We start from the raw sequence: 22,706 nt of genomic DNA, 5'->3' as shown, positions 1-22,706 counted from the left end.
GGTAATAATTTTTGTGAACTTTCGTTCAAGAATTTTCAATTTAATGAATAGTTTCGTTTCTATCATTCATTTTGTACATTATTTTTTCTATTATACTTTTTATGTTGTTCTAATCATAAAAATTGTTTTTTTGAATTTTTTTTTATTTAAGATCTAATGAATATTTTTGTCATTGGATGTTCAATGATTACACGGTGCATATATTTTTTTTATTTAAAGATTTTTTGTGCTATAAATATTTTTAATTGTTCTTTTTCAATTATGTAATTCAATTTAATTTTTTAATATATTTTTGTACTTATTTGAAATTTGTAATTATTTAAATAAATAGCGATAAGATAACATTTTGCTAAAATATATTTAATAAGAACAAATATGTTTTTATTTTTATATTATACAAATATTATTTTGTTTATTGTATTATACTACATTATAATTAATGTAGAAAAGAAATCTAAAAAGTAATAAAAAATTAAATATATATATAGATATATTATTTAATTTAAAGATATTTATTATAAAGTAATAATTAATACTTAATGAAATTTGGTAACAAAATGAAAAAAAAATGGGCGTATTTATTTTTACGTAGTTTTTTGCGATTATATCCTAAAGTATTTACGATAGGAAAATATATCTTATTATAAAATATTTTTTTAATTAAATTTTCAATAATATTTGGCTTTAGTACTTTTTCCATAAAACGGCTCATTTGATCACAAAATAACAAAAATTCATTTATATATTTTTTTATTATAGTATCATACGTTTATATTGACAAACTAATAGATTATGTTTGTTTTTGTTGATTTCTACAAGGTATAAATACTATCGAAATAGTATGGTCAGATTGGACATTACCTACTTAAAAATACCTATTATTATTAACTGTGTTGATTACATGCGATATCATAAACTACAGCATTTTAGTTTATATCTTTACATCAATAATAAACGTTAACGTTTAACATTGAGGTTTCATCGAGATAATCTGTATTCTGTGTATTTTATGATTTTTTAAACTCAATTATTACTTTTTTATTTAATGGAGACTAAAATAAATTTACGAAAAAGTATCTATTTAATTGGTAATAGTTTACATCACCTCGTTGGTTGTAAATTACCATCAAATAAATAAATTCTATCGGTATTGTTTTTTAATATTCGAGAAGTTAATTTGAGTGTTCGTGATATTGCGCGTTTAGTGATCGATGAAACATTGATATTCTGGCAAAAAGCTCGAATACCTACTAAAGAAGTTCGTAATTGTTTACCAAAATTAGAGGAATTGTACAATACATGGCGTAATTTGCAAAAAAATTCAAGTCGGCGTACAAATACTCAGATAGATAAAGAAAATAAATGTGTACAATGTTCTGATGAGCTATTTGATATTGCTCATGCAGATGCATTAGACATGATGACTATTGATATAGACAAGCAGTTTTTAATAAGTCAAAAACAAAAAGGTCGTCCAGGATCACTTATTGGCGTTGATGTAACTTACCAAAAAAAAGAATTTAAGCAATTTAAAAAATTAAAAGAATTTGAGAAAAAAAGAAAACTTAATGAAGATGAATTCAAATTAACTAGTAAGTATTTTGAGTTATAAATAAACAATGAATAGTATAGTATTGTTCAGTCATATGCAATTTTTATTTAAATTTTAGCTAAAACTGTGGAATTCTGTTCTACAAGGGACGACACAGAAGAAAGTTTGCCTGATGATTGTGAGTTATATTAAAATATTACGATCTATAAATTATCTACAACGATTTATACATCATTATATTCATTAATTTATATTGTTTTATAGTTGTAAACAATGATGACTTCAGTAATTTGTTTGATGGCAATGTTAAAATAACTAAAGAGCAAATATTAAATTTAGAAGATATTAATTTTTCACCGTGTCCGTCTAATAAAACTAATGTTTTGCCAATATCAAGCTCCATAAAACAAAGAGGTACAATAGACATAATGACTGTAAAGTTATCTTCAGCATTATATAGGTGCAAAATAAGCGACCGAGACGCAGTGCACATTATAATTGCAGTGGCTGAATCATTAGGGCATGATGTCAATGATATCATAGTTAATAGGTCATCAATTAAACGACATCGTGAAAAAATATGTTGGAATTTAGCTACAGAAATTCGCGACAAATTTTCTGTGACTAATCTCAATGCCTTAGTTTTACATTGGGACGGCAAATTATTACCTGATTTATGTAGTAAACAAATAGTCGATAGACTACTTATAATTATTTCAAATAATGGAAATGACCAACTATTAGCAGTACCAAAGATGTTAAACGGTACTTCTAAATCACAGGCTGAGGCTATATATCAAACGTTGGTCGATTGGGGTTTAACAAACCACGTAAAAGCTATGTGTTTGAATATTACAGCCACTAACACAGGTAAATAAAACAATTGTTTATTATTATCTATTTTATTCAGTCAAAGTTAAAAGAAAATTATTATTTTTGTGTAAAAAATCACCGTTTTTCGTGTTGTTACTTTTCTTAAAACTATATTAACTGTTATTTATAATTTTGTATCCTTCAAAATTTAATTTAAAATATAAATAGTAATATTAATTATCGTTAATTTATAATTATTTAAAAGATTAAAAAGATCAACGAATCTTTTTACAATTATTTTTGAACGAAAATTATAATTTAAGTTTAAGTTTAACTTATACTTATAAATTAAAAAATTCATAACTGTTTTTTTTTTCAAGCTAACTTTCCAGTCCTCGGCAAGTGACGTAGACGCGCACTGTATATACCAATCGAGAAAAATTGTGAAACGGTACTAGGGACTCAGGAGGAAGGCAATGAAGGTGGACAATTTGATTTCCGAGACTCGGTAATTTACAAAAAAAAAAAAAGTTGAAAAAATAGTATCAGGAATTCAATTTTGTTAAACTTTTAACTTTTTCGAGGTAAATATTTGACTTATGACTTTTTCAGTAATAACTTTTTTATGTAAAATATTCATATCTACAATTTTTTTCTTATTAACTTTTATGTAAAAGTCATAAATTTTGAGATAAACTACAATTATTGAAAAACTACCCTCATAGTTGAATTTTTAACCCTCTTGAAGCACGGCTTAGGGTTGACCAAAATTAATGAAATTTGACACAAATTATTTATTTATAGTTTTGAACAAATTCTGGGGGTAGCCCGATCAAATTTTGAAAAAAAAAATTCCGCATCTATACATAAAGAACCACCCTAATTTTTATGCTTAAAGCGTCAACAACGGCATTATTTATAAATTGATTCTGTTAATTATTATAGATTTTAGAATTATTACAGAATTTATATGATTATTACAGTTTATTGACATAAAATATTTCTTAGAACAGTTTAGAATTACACATAAATAATCTTTATTTTATTTCATGATTAATAGCTATAATATTATAATCAATTTATTTCATAAGTGGGATCTTCAACTTCTTCCTTGCGTTCGTCTATAAATTATCAAGAATAAAAAATATTTGTTGTACTTATTTAAAATACAATTAGTAAATATAAAATGGGTAGTGAAGTGAAGGATTATTATTTTTAACTTGGATCCCTTATAGAGTGTCTTATAATATTTTCCATTAAATTAAAAAATTGCCAGTAAAATATTTTATACATTATATTATATAAAATATTTTATTATAAAAATCATTATATTTAACGACTGGTACTGGCGATTTTATACTATTAGAATGAACATAATTAATTTTAATTATGTTAAATATTTTTGTTTTTATTTATGCTATTAGCCTTTTAGATTGTTTGCAGTGGCAGCTCGTGGATGCTGGCGGTGGGGATGCGACTTTAAATATGATACCCTATTCATAGGTATAAAATACTTTCAAATTAAATGTAATACAGTAAAATACAATACATATATTATTATTTTAAACGTCGCAGTAGAAAATAGAAACGAAAATAATAATAATAGCAATTATACTATTATAGCAACCTATAGCGACAATTAATTATAAAAATAAATTACCCAATATAGTAATATACTAATATTTTATTGTACGGACGACCCTGTTGGTAGTCCAAACACTGCTCGCGTGTGTATTTTTACTCGCTTATACTAAGGAAAATAACTTTAATGTTCGCACACGACAAATGTATAATAACTATTTTAATATTTAAAAATTTCTATTTTTAATAAAAATGTAGAATTAAGAATTTACAATTAATTTTCTTCTTTTAATTATTTTTAGTAGGGGGTGCGATCGTCCCGTCGCCCAACCCAAAGACGCCACTGATTGTTTGATATTCATTTTTACATATTGGATGAATTTTACAATCAAACAGATTTATACTTGGCAATAGTGACAATCAACTGTTTTATACAGTTTTATTTGTTCTATGAGTTGACTAATACTGGTATTAAATAAAGTCTTTATTTTTTTATATTATTATTTTTGTTGAAACGATCATAATAAAGTAACAATAACCAAAACACGAGAAGAATAACATTATTATTGGTGAAATGTGTTTAATCATTCTCTTTACTGTTTAATTAATCGCCGAACAGTTATAATTAGGATATATATATATATAATAAGTACAACGTGTTTATGCATATCAAAAACAATAGTCAAATGATTTGTATTTTACGCAATTTTCTCGGCACGAATATCTTAAAATAAAAGACTAAATTTAGTAATCTGAAAATTGGCCGAATGCACACGGTGTAAGATTTTGTACTTGAACACTGCGTGCCCGACAGTGAATTGTGCAATTTGTGTCCAAAATAAAAATATGTTAAAAAAATAATAATAATTGAAATACAATGTCAACTATGAATTAACATATTTTACATGTGTTGGAACACATTACGGACAATTTATAAATTATCTGAAGGCCTGTTTCGTCTAGGTTGTCTAAACTATTATAAAGTATAATACTAGATATAGATTATTATATTCTATAACCAAAAAATAGATACTATTAGCTACTTAAAATCTGGGTTGAAAGTGAATGTTTAATCATTGGAAATATCGTTTAAACTTATACAAATAATTTACCCATCTCGATATTAATTTTAAAATTTCATAACAGGTTTTAAATTTTATATTTGACATCATGGTCTTCAAAATAAATTTATCTAAAATTTTGTATTATTATGAAACTTTTCAAATAAAAATTATTTTTTAATAATTTTAAAAATTAACGTTAATTATTAAGGTTTTATTGGACATTGATGTTGATCTGGGTGTAATTTCAGCACGGTTTGCTTCTGACAAGTTAAATCCTTGCAAAAAAAAGCACGTACGATTACAACTGATCTAAAGTTAGCAAACATTATAACAGAAATAATAATTCATACGAGTTGTTTGTGGCAACCTAAGGACCATTAATAAATGACACTTGGATCAAGGATGGGAAGAATACATTAGCTTTTTAGAATGAACATGTGATCGAGTTTTTGCATCACGATTTTAAATGAACTTCAAATAAGTAAACATTGTTAAACAGTCGCTCTGATTACTCAGAACAAATATTTCGTGCTGTTTGTGAATACTATTATTATCAATTTTAAAAATTCATTTTTAAAGTGTTATATGTTACATATAAATTGTAATATTTGCAAGTCATGTTTAATTATAATAATTTTATTATAATTAATAGTTATATCAAAATATAAAGTAATATATAAAAATGTATTTTTAAAATAATATAAATACCATAATAATTACCATTATTGCGGTAATGTAAATGCAACAAATTACTTAATATTATTATATATAATAATTATAAAAATTGTGAAAAATGTTTGTGTTTAATAAAAAAAGCTTATAAATTTAAATAGTTAATCTTATATAAATAGTATTTTTTTTTATTTTCTTATTTTGTTTGTTAAAATTTAGATTTTAATAATTTCACCCCTATGATAGTTTTTAATCCATAATGAAACATATATTTTTTTAGATTAAAATGCTGTAAGAAAGGTTTCTAACAATTCAAATTTTGTATCTATTAAAACGATTTAAATTGTATTTTAATAAGAATAAACAGGGTCAAATTTTAGGTATTAAGTTCGCACTACTCCTATAGAACACTACACCTAAAAATAATAACTATTAAGTACTTGAGACCATTAAGACCTATAAGAATAAAACGATGAACTTTTTAAATAATAAACATAATATAAATAAAATATTTTTTTTTTAATTTTAAGATAATAATTATTATGAGCAGAGTCCTACATTTTATAGTATCTTACAAATTATATATATTAAAAGCGCTATTCATTTATTAACGATTTCAAATAAAGATAAAAGTACAGTTGCATTTATAAAGAAGTATTCTGTGCAGCATGAACAATGTCGCTACAAAATAATTACAGTGGTGTTATTAGGGTTTCATCTTGAGGGGGATATATAGATTAAAATTTTCCTTACTCTCTCCAAACAAAAAAAAATGTATATTGGCCATAAAATTATTTGTGTCAATGGTGGGAGCATGTGACACCCATACCCCCCTCCATGATTAAGCTAGTGGATAATTACTGCACAGAATGCATTATAATCAGTTAAAGAGAAAATATGAGGCCATTTTATATTACTTCAATTTCAATTTAACGCTATCCAATTCACGCTCTACATACTTCCTTGGATGTATTTACGTCTCTATTAAAATGAAAAAAGACAAAATTAATGAAACTGAACAAAATTACTATAAAAATGATTGTAATAAAATATTATTTTAAAAAATATTATATTGTCAAGCCTCTTCATTAACATTTAGATAAATGAATTTATTCATTTATTTGTTTAATTATAATAAAACAAATAATTGTTTTTGTTGTCGTGCTTCTTAAAATACTCATTATTTTCTTCAAAACTAGTTGAAGATATATTTTTTTCTTGTCATGCTGTAATTATAATTTCCTTTTAGATCTATAAAAACATGTAGGACAAGATGATTTTTATCTATATAAATCTTAACTGAATTTTTTTTAATTTTTCATGTTGAAAAATACGAATGAAATATCCTAGTACAGTGAGGACATAACGTAATTGAGATAAGTATAAAAGATATTTGACAGTGATTATAATCACTATAATAAGAAACGCTTAGCTGCAAATCTGTAGTTGCGTTTAATTTTAAGAAATTGGTGGATTATTCTAAAATAAAAATGAATTCCTATATCCTTACTTGTATCCTGATTTCTAATTACTAATATATAATTATAGTACATGAATAAATACACAAATAAATACAATAAATCACAATACATATAGAAATTAAATTTAGTAAGAAATTGTATATTTTGTATTGTAATTTTAATGAAGAAATTATACAATGTTTTTAAATAGTTATATATTTCGTTACCTTTATGACAATTGTGAATTAAAAATATAAGTCTGGATTTATAAAAAGAAAAAAGAGAGAGGATGTTAACTCTAGTAACTCAATTATTCTGTCCTTCGTTAGTTTATTATTATTTCAGACATGAAACCTTAAATTAAATTTATCATAAACCATTGGTATATGAACCTTTTTTTTTTTTAGAAAAAGTAAACTCTTCCTTTTAATATATTCATTGGATAGATATTAAAAACTTCAAAATATTTAAAAATAAACCTTTAATTTTTTTTTACATTTATTTTTGTAAAGGAGGGTATAAATTTGTTTTTACCATCCATACCATATCAAAAATATAAATAAAAGAAAAAAAAAGAAAAAGTTATAACACTTAAAACTGTTACTTTTTAAACCAAAATGACATATTTTTTTTAAATTTAGAGGACGTTTACATATAGAAAAATAATCATTGGACGAATTTTTTTTTAACTAATAGTACATAATATACTCTAAAATTTGACATATGTTTAAAACTTAGAGTATTTCCGAATTATTTTTAAAAGTTATGTCAAAAAGGTTAACTTTTCATGTAAAAATAGCAATTTTGATTTCTCCCAAAAAGCAGATTGTTAAACAATATATATTTAAAGTAAAGTAATTACCTATGATATTTATGAAGAAGAAAAATTTTTAATTCATTTATTTTTCATTATGTTATGAAAGTTTTAAAAGTAAAAAAAAAATTAAATGTCGAATTTTACATATTTAAAAAATAGTAATTTTTTGGTGGATTTAGGATGAACGAGGAAATTTTTTTTAATTTCCGACAGTAATAATTTTAACTAGATACGACTTGTGATCTTTTGACGTATCATAGGCAATATTATGTCTTGTGAGATCTAAGAAAGAGTAGTGACAGACACAATATATATATATTATAATATATATATATCTTGGTAAATTAATACCTTTACAGCTTTGTATCGAAGCTAAATGATGTAGAACTCTAATTGAAAAAATAACTTGATGGAATCTGGTTGATTTCTTTAAAATACATCATTATTTTAATGAAAACGAATAGTTTTTAAGTACTATTATTAAAATAATAAAATTAATAAAATAATATTAGACACGCATGATGTTAGACAGATATTTAATAATTTGATATTGAGGATAATTTTTTTTTATAAATATGACATGTCATTGGTTTACCGTAAGAAAAGATAATTACATCTATCAAAATAACCTTGAATGATTGTAAAAGTAACTTCACAGAACGAACACATTTCTTCACAAAATTATGCTTTAGTACCATTAACCTACCCATTAAAAAAAGGTCTAATTGAAGGATAAGTTTTTGATTTATTCATGAAATTATATATAAAAGTTTTTTTTAATATACAAATAATACAGAAATTCCAAATTAGAAAGTATTTTCTCTATGATTGACATAAACTTAACTTAACTTATCAGATAGAGTATTCGCAGAGTTCAAACGACGTTAAAAATTGAATAAAAAATTTTCTTTAATGGTCTTAAAAATTGGAAGCAGTCACAATCCAATAAAATTACTGCAGTCTTTCAGATATTTTTTGAAGAGATCCCGGATTACATTTAATAAATATAAATGAACCTTTATAAGCAAAAATTCTATAACTCAATTTTGAAGTAAAATAAGATAAGGTAATCTAAAAAATTAAAACGACACTTTTTTGTTGATTTTCACGTTGCAATGAACTTTGATTTAGTACAATAAATTTTGAACTACGAAAGTTTATAATGTCATTAGCCTTAATGACGTTAAAACATATTGAATAAAATCCCAGAAAGTCTTACGAAATTATACTACATGATTTTTGTCTCTCAAAAGGTTAAATATTTATGATTTATATTAATTTGATCCATTTAGTTGACATATATTGATGTCGGCTTACTTTATTCTTTTTTGAGATCATTGTCAATTACTTTTTATACTTGTGATAACGATCTCATTACAAGTATAACGTAATATATGTGTAATTTATGATAACTCAATTATGAAATTTTTATAATTTTTTTTTTAAATATATGGTCATCCAGAAATTCAACTTCAGTTTTTTAAATTCGAAAACCTAACTATGGACCTTATATTCATTTAGTGTTACTATTCACAGTAATATTCATAAATACAATTTAAAATTTTAATTAAATTCGATTAATAAGTATTTTCATCGCATATGTAGTCGACGGAGTAATAGCAGTGGAAGAGTTCTGATCACGTTCAATACGTACCACATTATATAATTGAATTCGTAACATTTTATTCACACGCACATATACAATTATCATATTGTATTATAGCCGTGGTGGAAATAAGTACATAATTATTTTCATCGTTATTTATAACGCATTTTTTTATCATCAAGTTGTTGAGAAACTGAAGTATTATAAAAATAATTTACTTGTCAACATGTGCTGAAAGAAAAACTAGCATCAGAATGATTTAAATAAAGTCAAATAACATGCATAATAAGATAATGTTTTTAAATTAACCGTTGCGTGTAGTTGACTTGTTTTGTCACTACGACATTGGGTTACATTCTTATAACAATCATTTTCAATTCTTTACTAGTTATGACTAAAAAAACAAACATTCTACTTATTCACATTATTATTTTTAAACTGTTTCAAACCTTGTAAACTGTTTTTGAAGGGCAAAATTTATGCCACGATATATTCATGTAAATAATTGTAATAGTATTCTATACAGACTTTATAACCGGTACTGGTCAAGTGAGTATGGTTTTCAATTGAAACGATCATACGGAAAAAAAGAAATTGCAACCACACTAACAAAAAACTTTGTCATTATGTATAAGTTATTTTTTATTAATTTTTTTAAAATACTTTTATACTATACTTCCGTTAATTGGCAATGGAAGTATAAAATCTAAATTCATGTTGCAGTATTACCACGTTCTAACCTGTACAATTACATAAGAACAAGTTGTAATACTACACAAATAATTACTCATTAAAAAAAAAAACATTTCCCTTTTTTATTAGTCATAATATAGTATATTTTTATGATATTATACTTTGTGCGGGTTATGGGAGCAGAGATAAACTGACATTGTTCCAGTAATTTGAGCCAAATGTCCTCCAGAATTATGTAATTTATCATATTAAACAGTGTCGGTTATTAATATGTTAAAGCTACGACAATAATACTGAATACACAAATTTATTAGAATGATTATACGGATAAATTACCTCCTAATCAATGATTCATAAGTGGCGAACAAATTTTACTATACTTCTGATACATGGTCATAAGTAACATAAACATCATAGTAATAAACAGTAATGAGTTATTTATAAGTAATGAGGCTATTTGTTAAAATGCTTCATAAAATTGGACACTGTTTATTTCATGAATTATTGTTATATTTGATATAAAGTGGGCCATCAAGTAAAATAGTAAAATTAAAAAACAAAAAATTATTTTTGAATTTACCATGCGGATAACAACACAATTTAAAACGTTATTTGAGAACGATATTATAAATTATAACAAAAATTTGTTTCTATTCAAATAATTGAATTACCCTTAATTTTATTTTTCATTATTATTATTTTAACTCATCGTTCAATAAAACAAACATATATGTTCATATATTTATTATAACATATATAATAAATTATAACTTAGTGATTAATTAATAATTGTTTTATGTTATCAAATGAAACATTTGGATAAAAAGCAATACCAGACAGAAAAGAAATGTTTAAAAATATCAATAATTATAAAATTACAATTTTATATTACAGTCAATATTATTTGGTTTTATAATTATGTTATTTTTAGTATTTCACCCTATAGAAGTTTCATAATCTAAATCAAAGAGTGGCGTGATGTTTGGCTTTCACTGGAATCTAATCCCCCAAAAAATAAAAGATAAAATATAATACGCGCGTTCGTGCAATCTCACACTAGTCTCCACTGTCTACACACCATAGTGAAAGTGCTACAGGCAGTTTTTAAGAACGACCGCAGTCCAGAAACGCCGGCTCAGTTCACTCACATTGACGAAACCAGTCGACCAGTATACAACACTCTTGTAAATTATTATTATATTAAAGATTTGAAAAATAACGTTAATTGTTTTTTTTAATTGTTCTATTTATGACATATTTAACACTCCAGAAATTATTGTTATTATATTTTTTTGTTGACAATTTGTGCAATAATTAACTTAAGTAATTATCTAAACATATATAATCGTTTTGTGACAAGTAGAGAATTAAAATAAAATAAAAACCGCTTTAATCTTGTTGACTCTTATGTAAAATGACCGTTGGCGGCAATGGTCTCTGCATACTTGGTGCTCGGTCTGATGATCGTGTCGCTAGGACAAATTTCGAATGCGATAGTAATCAAAGGTCGGCGGCTGCAAAGGTCGCCAGACTTAGCAGAAGACATGGCAGCAGTTTTTGGCCCTTCAGCACCAGAGGGCGACGATTGGAAGCAACTACACTTCAACGAAATACCACCTGTGCTACCCGAAAGCTACCCACAGAACAACCAGGATTACTATTCCAATATTTACAGTTGAGTGTTTTTTTTACATGGTTACACTAAAAATATCTATAATTTCTTTCATGGTAAAATTTCCCAGCTTGATATAAATTTGTTCTTTGAAAATTTTTTAAATTTTACAGCGTCAAGGTAATCGAAGTAGATAGATGGTTTTGATATTTTGCTAGAGATTTTGTTTAAAAATTATATTTTAATATACTCATAATATTAAATGTATATTGAAAGGTCCAATGTAAAAATTAGCTAAAATTTCTATTTGTTAAAATTGTCCTGGTGACGCAAAATATAAAATAAATTTGGTATCAAACTCTTTATATTAGACACCTCAATTTTTACTACATTAGCTTTTCTAGTGGACAAATAAGTCCAGAATTCACACTCCACTATTAAAAATATGATTTTATATAAAAAAATATAAAAAGTATATTTTTAAAAAAATGCCCAATTAAATAATCAGTTATTATATTGTACCCATTATTTTGTAAATATTTATTCTATTTAAATATAGAAAAATACTTCTAAAATGAGTCTATATGTATAATTAATTTTTAATAAAACTATTTTAATGTGTGTTATNATTTAAAAGTCTATATATATAAAATTACTTTTTAACAAAACTATTTTAATGTGTGTTATTTTTGATATTTCCTTTATAAGTTAAAAAAAATTAATTATCATATTTAATTAAAATAAAGTTTTGTTTTTTTATTTTTATTAATTAATTATATATAGGATAATACATATTTTAAATATTAAATTCGATTTGTTGAGTTAAAAAGCTTAATGCAATAAAAATTTAAGCTCTAACAATGTAAAATGGTATTTAATTTTTATTGTCACATTATTCGATACACAAAATTATTGCATGTTATGTTACAGTAAAAAAATTATATACAATTAAAATTAATCTTATAGCACAAAAATAAGCTATCTAGTTGTCATTTAGATTATTTTTTATATAGTTTATATTTATCATATGTAAATTTTTACATACTACATATTTAAACTATTATATATATAACTGAAGGGATTGCAATTTTCTTAAAACTAATTAGTTTTGAGAAAATGTTGATCCTTCCAAAACCTATTGTTTTTTTAGTCAAGATGTTGCATAGTGGCACCTTAAGTGAAAAATACAGTCTCTATATATCTTTAGTGACATCATCAACCTAAAAAATGTTGACGTATTTTGTTGAAATTTAAATAATAAATTTTCCAGTAAACCTAAATATCAATACATTTATTATTTTAAAATATAATATCCATATATATATATATATATATATATATATATATATATATATAACATCGACTAATTTTTGAGTTGGAGATGAGAATTAGTCAATTATATTCGATTATGTCTATCACAATTATACACTTCTTTTAATTGATATCATTTCAAAAATATATTCAGTATAGATTGATAAAGTTTCTTGTAATACGTATGAAAGAAGTTATAAAAAATTAAACCTAAAAATCAAAAGAAAACATAAACTTTCCAATAAAATACAATAATTTGCGATAATATGTGTCAAAATAATATGAATAAAATGGACGTGTGTATAATTTAAAGAAAGAAATATATAGCTGTTTCTTTGCGTTGTTCNTATGAATAAAATGGACGTGTGTATAATTTAAAGAAAGAAATAAATAGTTGTTTCTTTGCGTTGTTCATTTGTATTATCTGTCTAATAGTTACACTCATGTGTTCAGTGAACTCATTCTATGACAAGGTTAAAAACGCAACCTACTTTAAAAAGATCTTCACGTATAATATATGAAATTAGAAGAGTGAGACGAATAGAGAAGGAGGGCAAGAAAGGTTCGATACATCATTATTGTCATATAATCAATTACCATGGTCGGTAATGTAGTTTATAGGTTCTAATATGTTTTAAATTCATAGCACGAATGATAAAAATTTCACTAAACAAAGTTTTTAGACAAATGAGAAGAAGAAAATATATGGAAATCACCAATCCAATTAAATATCATAATAGTGAGAGTTTAAAATATTAATTTCTTGAGGAAAATTTTTCTTGGATTTTATTTGAAAAAATGTATGAAAAATATTTTCTTTTTAAATATTTTCTATAAACTACTTTTACAATCTTCTATTTTTAACAATGAAATGAATTATTTTTTATTTTATTATAATGTTTTTATTTATTAGGTTTTTTTAAAGTTAAAACTAGTAATCAGGGATTGAATAAAAAAAAACTGATGTTTATTTACTTTTTTTTAACTGTATTTATATAGATTTATTACTAGAAAAACGTTATGAATATCATTTTATCTCCCTTCATTTTAATACTATAAACGTTAAAAATATAAATTGTTCAACGTTTAAATTTATTATAACGTGATAAATAAGTAATTATGAATATCAAATAAAAAATATTTATTCGTGTTTCGTTAAAATACGAAGAAAAAATTCTGTAAATTTCCTTATGTAAAATTAAAATGTTTAAAATGTTATTTTAGTGGAGAAAATGGTTCGTCGATGGGCACCACTTGTTTGGTTAGCACCCGACGAAAAATTCATGCCAGCGTCTGTTACGGACTTTCTGAGTCACGTGACACCCAAACCAAAATCGTCTATAGATCTAATGAACTCAAAACTTCCAATGGGTCTCAATTCTCAGACATGGTATTTGGTGACCAAGACCGAAGTCGGTAAGATGATTGTGAAGTAACTTTATTAATACATTATAATTATTATTAATATTAATATAATTAATTTTAAATCATTTTAAAATAAAATGCTATTATATATTTGTAAGCTATATTAAGTCGATCCATATTGAAGTTCTTAAAAAAAGTTTTGTAAGTAATACAGAACTACATCATACGAAGCACAAGATAACTAAATAGAATAATTTATATTTAGTCATCGCACAATTATACTATAAAAATTAACTATATAACCACGGAACCCTTAGAAGAGGATTTTATCTTATTTTGGGCTAGTTTAACACCATTATAATTGCGCTAGTACCTACAAAACGCATNATTTTATCTTATTTTGGGCTAGTTTAACACCATTATAATTGCGCTAGTACCTACAAAACGCATTGAAAAACCATTCCTATGCTCTTATTCTAAATCTGGCATTGGGTTTAAGCTAAAAATATTTAAATTTTAATAGCATTTAACAAATTAATTAAATGACATCATTATTCAATCCACTATTCAGTGTATAAATAATGCGGTGACTACATAGAAAGTTAATGAATTCGTTAGCGTTGCTTACTAACTACTAAATATCACCTGGATTGGCTGTCAGTATGTTTATTATTTCCTTCGTATAGAATTTATTTATGATAAAGAAGAAAAATATGTAACGTGTGTGTATTAAGTACACATTAAGCTACTTAGTTCATAGTTAGACTTCTCTAATAAATTTTAAATAATTAAATACATTTTTATAATTCGTTATTCATGTACAGTTTGTTTTTTAAGATAAAACAATTTCTAAAAGTAACTTTTGATAGTTAAATAGGAACCTATTTTTATTTTTTTACTATTAAATGAAGATTGGTTTTAATAAAATTTCGAATGATCGATAACCAACTTTGTAATATTACTTTTTGATATTAGCATTTAAGAATTTAGAAAAGTTACGAACGGAGTAGTATATAGCAACGTTCTATTTTTACCAAGATTTACAGAAAAGAATTCTTGCGCATCTCTCTCGCCTATAACTAAAAACTACATTGACTCAAAAAGTTATAATATAAAATATGTTATTGACCAGTCGAAATTTCATTTAGACCATTCTTCATATAATAGTAAAAAGATAAAAATAAGTTCCTATTAATTTTTGAAAATTACCTCTAAAATCTACCCTTAGAAATAATTTTTATTACATCAAACTGTACATAAATGACGGATTATAAAAATTAATTAAATTTTAATCTACACATTTTTGTTTTTAGAAAATTTGCTACAAAACAATACATCAGTACTATATGGACAAAACCCAAGTACAGCAATGGTACCTGTCTATGCAAGAGTCACAGAATGCGGCCACAAGAAATTCCACGTATCTTACTGGCTCTTCTTTCCGTTTAGTCAAGGCAAACCTATCTGTACTCTTGATATCGGTGTTCTCGGTCCACTTCCTTTGCCACTCATTAATAATCAGTGTTTTGGTACTTTAAAAGACTTTGGAAGTCACGTTGGTGACTGGGAGCACATGAGTCTTATGTTCAATGTATGAATAAAGCAATATGTTAAACGACGCTATTTTTATGATACAATGATTATCTTTAAAGTAGTATAGTATTTTTATTTTGTAGGGCAGTGAAGTACCACAAAAAATGTATGTATCTGTACATGATGCTGGCGCATTTTATAATTTTGATAGTAACCGTCAAAAATTTATATTCAATCGACAAGAAGTGCGTAAAGGATTCATGCAAAAGCCTAAGTTTCCGGAAGTAGTGCATCTCACAAAAAAAGGTTCTCATCCTGTGCTTTTCGCGGCAAAGGGATCACATGGTCTATGGACGGCACCCGGTATAATTTTTATAGTATTCACATTTTCCATTCGACTGTATCTCAACTACGAATCCTAAAATTGACACAATCTCCCCTTGTCATTTATACACACGCCAGCAATCCCCGTATCACAACCATCCGACCACACTCTTTTTCGGTTTTTCATTTCCTCTTCTTTTTTTAACGTTCATTTCAATAACTATTTTTATTTTTACATATAAAAATTAAAAAATAATTTATGTATACATTTTTTATTTTAATTGCACATAATAAAATGACATAATTAACTGTACATAAACAAAAAAATTCTAAATTATCATTTCTTATAGTATAAGATTTATATATCAATGTTTTTGTTTTAGGAAAACATAAGTACGTCAGGTTACCAAGATTATATGACGATAGTGGGTTTGGTTTACCATGGAGAACTTGGATGAACGTAGAAATGTTAAATACGTCTAATAAACTTCCTCTGTGGATGCACTACTATGGAAGATGGGGAAATCCGCATAACAAATGCCATCCTCTGTCCCGAATGGGTCTTCAAATATGTCAATTTACTGATGGTCCAACCGGTATACCGATGAAACCATATGATTTTCAATGTTAAAATATATTTTATCATGTACAATATCAATTATATTTTAAACATACTGTTGTAAGAGAAATTTATAAGACCTATGTGATAAATATTAACTATATTCATAATAACTTTCGAGAGGAAAACGTGTTCTTGATCATATAGTATGTCTTTGTTGTATTTTATTGTAACTTTTAATGTTGTTGATATTATAGTATATGTATATTATTATCGTTATTAAAAATCTTACTTTATGTTCATCACTACGACCATATTATGCAAGGGCTGTTCTGAGAGAAAGTAGAACTTCTCATGTTTAAGTTAATTGTATAAATAATTTTTTTAACGCTATAACGCCGATTCTAATTAATGTCATTATTCATTTTTTACTTAATAAACTAATTAATAATACTGTATCACATACAAAATTATTTAAGAAGAGATAAGGTGACCCTTTTTTAATTAAGAATTACAATAAAATCAATTTATTCAGTATTACCATTGAGTATAAATATATGTTTCTATATGTAATGTATTAAAAAACATATGTTCTTTAAAACGCAAGATTTTTCTGATCTCATATGGCATACTTCACGCAATAACCCTGTTTTTATTCTGTTTAATTTCTATTTACCCATTTTTACGGTAAATCTTACTACTGCACTTTTAATAAACAAGTCTTTAATTTCAAATTAATTCTACAAATAACAAATCAATAATTTTTAGTATAGTAAAAGTTATAATCTTAAACACAAATAGAATATTTAATAAATAATAAAGTCATAAAATAACAAAATATTTTTAAAATCATTTTTAATTTACTAAACAAAAAATGTATCTATACTTTTGTACACATTTTAAAGTTATCTCTATGGATATTACTACATTCAAAGGTAAAATTAAAAAAGTTATAAATAAGTATTAGCCCAGACCTTATTCTAATAAAAAAATTTTACAGATCACTTTGAAAATTTAATTATATATTTAAATGAGAATTAATTAACTCAGGTAACATATGATGTTCATAAAAATTAATTAGTTTATTTTCTATGTTATCACTCCAAAACTAGTCGTCACGTATAATTTTGAAATGAATTATTATTAAAACAATTAATTATTGTGATATATGATTAAAATTCGTAATAAATCGTGTTAAATTAAGTATATGTGTATCATTTTCCTGTATTCTCAAATTTCCTAACGATTATTCTAATGTTATAATTTAGAAGACGAATCATTAACCGTGTCTTAGTACAAACCATCTCTAAAACAATATTAATAATGAGTCATTATTAATGACTATTAAATAATTTTGCGTTAAAAATTTAATACATCTCCATTTATCCATATGCTTTTCATTTTAATTTTTAGTGAATTCCAAAATAAAAACCCAGCACAGTGGGGACGTGGCGCTAATTTCAAATCAGAAATTATATTTTTTCTATCACCAATAATTTTTGATATCATTACTAATTAGTCAAAAACTATAGGATATAATTATAAAGAAAATAGTTCTGAATATTTCAATTGTATCATCTATTTAAACACAAAGAGTTACATAGAAATTATTAAAATTTCTTTTAAAAAGATTTATTACAATAAATAAAATTTTTATTTATCCTAATGAAATACAAAAAAGTTGTTTTTAATTTATAATAAACTTTGATTTTTAATATTTTAAAAATAATCAGTACAAAACCATAAATTTAGCTCAAATTTAAGTTTGAAATTTAAATTATTAAATAGAAAATTTGATGAGAATTAAAAAATAGTATTGTTAAAATATGTAGATATCTTAATATGCAGTTAGTAAATTGTATAATTACTATTTACAGTAAATATATCAGAAAAGCTCAATATTTTTTTTTGTATTTTTGTTGTAATAGATCATTTAAATAGAAATCGAGGTAATCATATCTATGTAACTTTTAGTGTTTAAAAAGATTCTTCAATTAAAATATTCAAAACTTATTTAATTTTAATGATTTATTTTAACTAATAAAACTAATCAAAATATTGTTAAAAAAATGTACTCCATTGAGTGTATTATAAAATTTGATTATAATTGTAAACATTTTTTGTTAAATTCAGATGTAATTAAAAATAACATTTTTCAGATTTATGATTTATTTATATAGCAACATTTTACCAACAAATTTGGAATATTTTTAATATTATAATAATTCTGACCTTGGCCACTATTGGGTGGACGTGGGCCGTTGTCTAAAAAAGGAAAATTCATTATAATAACTCTTTTTTTGAAATACAGAATGATAACTGAATAAGCCTATAAAAAAGCACGACACATTCAAGACGCACATTTCCCGTTTATGACATTTGTGATACATTATATAAGGGCTGAATACCCTATTTAATTAACAAGTTAAACTCATTAAGATTTCCCCACATACGTGAGTGTATTCTTTACTACATTGTGTGTCTATAATCTTNCCCACATACGTGAGTGTATTCTTTACTACATTGTGTGTCTTTAATCTTAACTTTTGACATTAAGTTAAACCATACATTTGTTAAAATAATTAACACTTTCAATAATAATAAATACTCTTCTATTAATCAAATACGATTCTCTTGCATTAATATACCAACTATAATTTTAAGAACACTGTTAACAACCACAAGTATATAATTAAAATTCTATCATCATCAGTGAATTTCAGGTAGGAAAAGTTTTAATACACTAACTATATTTATTAAGTAATGACCGTTAACCATCAATATTCCCCTCATATTTAAAAGTTATACTACTATTATGTTTAATCTTTCTTTTGGTTATTACATATTATAGACTGGTAGTAACACACACCAATGAAGTTAAAAAATTAATAAATTACAATGAGTAAAATTATTTAATTTTTTAGTAGAAACCTATTATCATATTTAACCTAATTCGACAATTATACTTTAAAAACATTAGAAATGAATCATTTTAATTATCTATATGGAAAATTTGGGCTAAATAACTTATTTAGAGTAGAATTTTTTTCAATTTTTGAGTTAGTAGTAGTAAGTTATTGAATCTAAATGAGATAAAAATCCAATGAGTTAAAAATTATTTTCTAACACAAAAACTTTTATAAGGTAACCATTTCACCATGAAGACAAAATGAAGAAATAAGACGGGTAGAAGAGAAGAAAGTAGTATAATGTGAAGGGAAATTGGTAGCTGTGGCGATGGTATAGCATAAAGAGATAATAATAGAATGAAATAGGGATCTCGGGGTATGTATGCCTACAAAAGCACGTTATATATATATATGAGTAAAGGTGAAATACTAATGAAAGATACTATACAGAGTGTTCAATAAGTTCGAAACCACCGATTTTTTATAACCGCTATTGATTTTTTTAATAATTTTTTTTTTTTTAGAGGCTAATTGAATAATTAAATACATTTTTTATGAATAAAATTAAAGTTCAAACCTAATGAAAAAGGGTAGAAATCTACCCTAACTTCAGAAATTTAAATGGCAACCATTTCTTTTTTTTAAATTTTCGGTTAGGAAATTTTATTTATGACAAAAATACTTTAAAATTTAAAAATTGGACAAGTCATTTTTGAGATTTTGTTGTTTAAAAGCATTAATTTTGAGTTTGGAAGCACATTTTGCTATAGTAAAAACTAATCGATATAATTCCGTAACACAATAATCATAAATTGCTTGATTATTATTGTTTGGTTTATCTTAAATCATATTTGAACATGAAACGATCAATAAATATTGTTAGATTGATATTGTACCTTATCAATGGAATTATTAAATATCAATAAAAATATGATTTACGATTGCATTTTTTTCATGTTTACAAGTGAAAGTAAATTGTTGTTGAAAAATATGTGTGTTATCAAATTAAATATTTTAGTCAATTGTAACCAATTGTACGTTGTTATTCGTCAAAATGATTTTAACGTGTCTTTATCATTTTGCTGCATGAAAATTTAAAGGTTCTATATCAGGCATGACCAACCTTTTTAAGTTTGCGGGCCATTTGTCATTTCAACAAAACTTAGACGGGCATGCTGCCCACCATTACTCGTCGCATTGAAGACATTGGTAAAAATTTACAAGATCAGTTGCAAACAAAAGCAGAACAGTTTTCTTTTTTTCCTTGGCTTTGGACGAAAGCACGGACAATCGTGATACAGCGCAATTACTCATTTTTGTGCGGGGAATAGATCGAGAATTTACAATAACTGAAGAGCTTGCATCTTTACAGAGCATGAAAGACCGCACATCTGCAGATGACCTTTTTGAAGAAGTTTTGCAGTGCATAACAAAGTTGAATTTAAATTGGAAAAATCTTTGCGGACTAACAACAGATGGTGCACCAAGCATGATTGGTTCAAAAAATGGATTAGTCACAAAAATTTTGCATCAAATGGCCACTCAAAATTTAGAACAGCCATTGCCTGTTCTTTGCATTATTCACAAGCAGGCGTTATGCAGCAAAGTACTCGAAATGGACCACGTCATGAATGTTGTTAGAGACATTGTGAACTTTATTCGTTCTCGTGGCTTGAATCATCGGCAATTCCAAGCATTTTTGGAAGAAGTCGGGAGTGAATTTTCCGATGTTCTTTACCACAACCAGGTACGTTGGTTAAGCCGAGCCCAAGTATTATCACGCTTTTTTAATCTTCTTGCTGAGATAGAGATTTTTATGACGGAGAAAGGAAAAACATTCGTTCAACTTTCTGATTCATTGTGGATTTGGGACTTAGCCTTTTTGACCGACATATCCAGTCACTGCAATGATTTAAATTTAAAACTACAGACACAGGGAAATTCATATTTGAACTCTTAAATGACGTGTCCGCTTTTGAATTGAAACTAAATCTATTTAGTAGACAAATTGAAAATAACAATTTTATACACTTTAATTGCTGTAAAAAGATACAAGAAAAGAATTTTTTTAATTTTTCAACAGTAAAATTTGTAGACTTGTTGGAAAAATTAAAAACGGATTTCCATACACCGTTTAAAAAATGTAAAGAACAAAGTGTATTGTTTCGATTGATTGAAAATCCTTTTCATATGGATGAAGCTGTAGTTCAGGAAAATTTTCAAATGAAAATAATAGAACTGAAAACTAATACTTTACAGAAGGACTTCTATGAAGAAAATCGAAAGAATTTACCAAACTTTTACAAAAATCTTGACGACAAAAATTTTCCTGAATTAAAAAAACTGGCTCAACGTGTTTTTTCAATGTTTGAATCGACATATCTATGTGAACAAACATTTTCAAGGATGAAATGTATCAAAAGCAAAGATAGATCTCGCCTTACAGATGATAATCTTCATTACTTACTAAGGGCTGCCACTACAAAATTTGAACCTGACATCAAGAAGTTGGCGCTACAAAAACAACCTCAAGTTTCACACTGATTTTAACTTTGTATTTGAATTTTTTTCTGACATATTTGAAATAAAGCATTTATCAAATTTTTTTACTGTTTTATTCAAATTCTAAATTAAACTATGGGCCGCATAGAACAGTGTCGTGGGCTACAAGTTGGTCATGCCTGTTCTATATGCTGTTTATCACTATTATATTTTGACTTATAGTGCTTTGCCTCGTCCACACATTATTTAATCTTGACATAGTGATATAATTAGATAGATGCTTTTTTATTATAATAATTTAATTTTTATATTTGAAAATATAAATGATGAATC

The 22,706-nt window shown here is 25.2% G+C and overlaps 3 protein-coding genes across 18 annotated transcripts; all 3 read left to right on the top strand.

Moving 5' to 3' along the window:
• The first annotated feature begins 957 nt into the window (after positions 1 to 957).
• Positions 958 to 5,689, top strand: LOC126897009 (uncharacterized). Of its 14 annotated transcripts, none has more exons than XM_050670344.1 (6): positions 958 to 1,592; positions 1,671 to 1,730; positions 1,817 to 2,422; positions 2,746 to 2,949; positions 3,798 to 3,868; positions 5,259 to 5,689. In XM_050670344.1, the coding sequence occupies exons 1-4, from the start codon at positions 1,418 to 1,420 to the stop codon at positions 2,769 to 2,771; spliced, it is 867 nt and encodes a 288-aa protein (XP_050526301.1). In that variant the 5' UTR covers positions 958 to 1,417; the 3' UTR covers positions 2,772 to 2,949; positions 3,798 to 3,868; positions 5,259 to 5,689. The 14 variants fall into 14 exon arrangements, with proteins under 14 accessions (XP_050526301.1, XP_050526300.1, XP_050526298.1 ...); XM_050670343.1 differs by having other exon boundaries at positions 3,790 to 3,868; XM_050670341.1 differs by having other exon boundaries at positions 3,790 to 3,868; positions 5,219 to 5,689.
• A 5,650-nt stretch (positions 5,690 to 11,339) lies between these two features.
• On the top strand, positions 11,340 to 17,680 carry LOC126897006 (uncharacterized). 3 transcript variants are annotated; one of them, XM_050670326.1, is made up of 5 exons: positions 11,340 to 11,932; positions 14,406 to 14,597; positions 15,860 to 16,137; positions 16,223 to 16,442; positions 16,787 to 17,459. In XM_050670326.1, the coding sequence occupies exons 1-5, from the start codon at positions 11,689 to 11,691 to the stop codon at positions 17,032 to 17,034; spliced, it is 1,182 nt and encodes a 393-aa protein (XP_050526283.1). In that variant the 5' UTR covers positions 11,340 to 11,688; the 3' UTR covers positions 17,035 to 17,459. The 3 variants fall into 3 exon arrangements, with proteins under 3 accessions (XP_050526283.1, XP_050526284.1, XP_050526285.1); XM_050670327.1 differs by lacking the exon at positions 11,340 to 11,932 and adding an exon at positions 13,604 to 13,920 and having other exon boundaries at positions 16,787 to 17,680; XM_050670328.1 differs by lacking the exon at positions 11,340 to 11,932 and adding an exon at positions 13,607 to 13,981 and having other exon boundaries at positions 16,787 to 17,473.
• A 3,566-nt stretch (positions 17,681 to 21,246) lies between these two features.
• Positions 21,247 to 22,415, top strand: LOC126894401 (general transcription factor II-I repeat domain-containing protein 2B-like). Its single transcript, XM_050665417.1, has 2 exons — positions 21,247 to 21,618; positions 21,921 to 22,415. Exons 1-2 carry the CDS (start codon positions 21,247 to 21,249, stop codon positions 22,413 to 22,415), a joined length of 867 nt encoding a protein of 288 aa, XP_050521374.1.
• The last annotated feature ends 291 nt before the right edge of the window (positions 22,416 to 22,706 follow it).

The sequence above is a fragment of the Daktulosphaira vitifoliae genome, unplaced genomic scaffold (assembly GCF_025091365.1).
Source record: "Daktulosphaira vitifoliae isolate Bord-2020 unplaced genomic scaffold, ASM2509136v1 Scaffold_1, whole genome shotgun sequence".
Classification (NCBI taxonomy): Eukaryota; Metazoa; Arthropoda; class Insecta; order Hemiptera; family Phylloxeridae; genus Daktulosphaira; species Daktulosphaira vitifoliae.
Note: the sequence above shows the minus strand (reverse complement) of the source record. Positions and strands in the feature narration are given on the sequence as shown.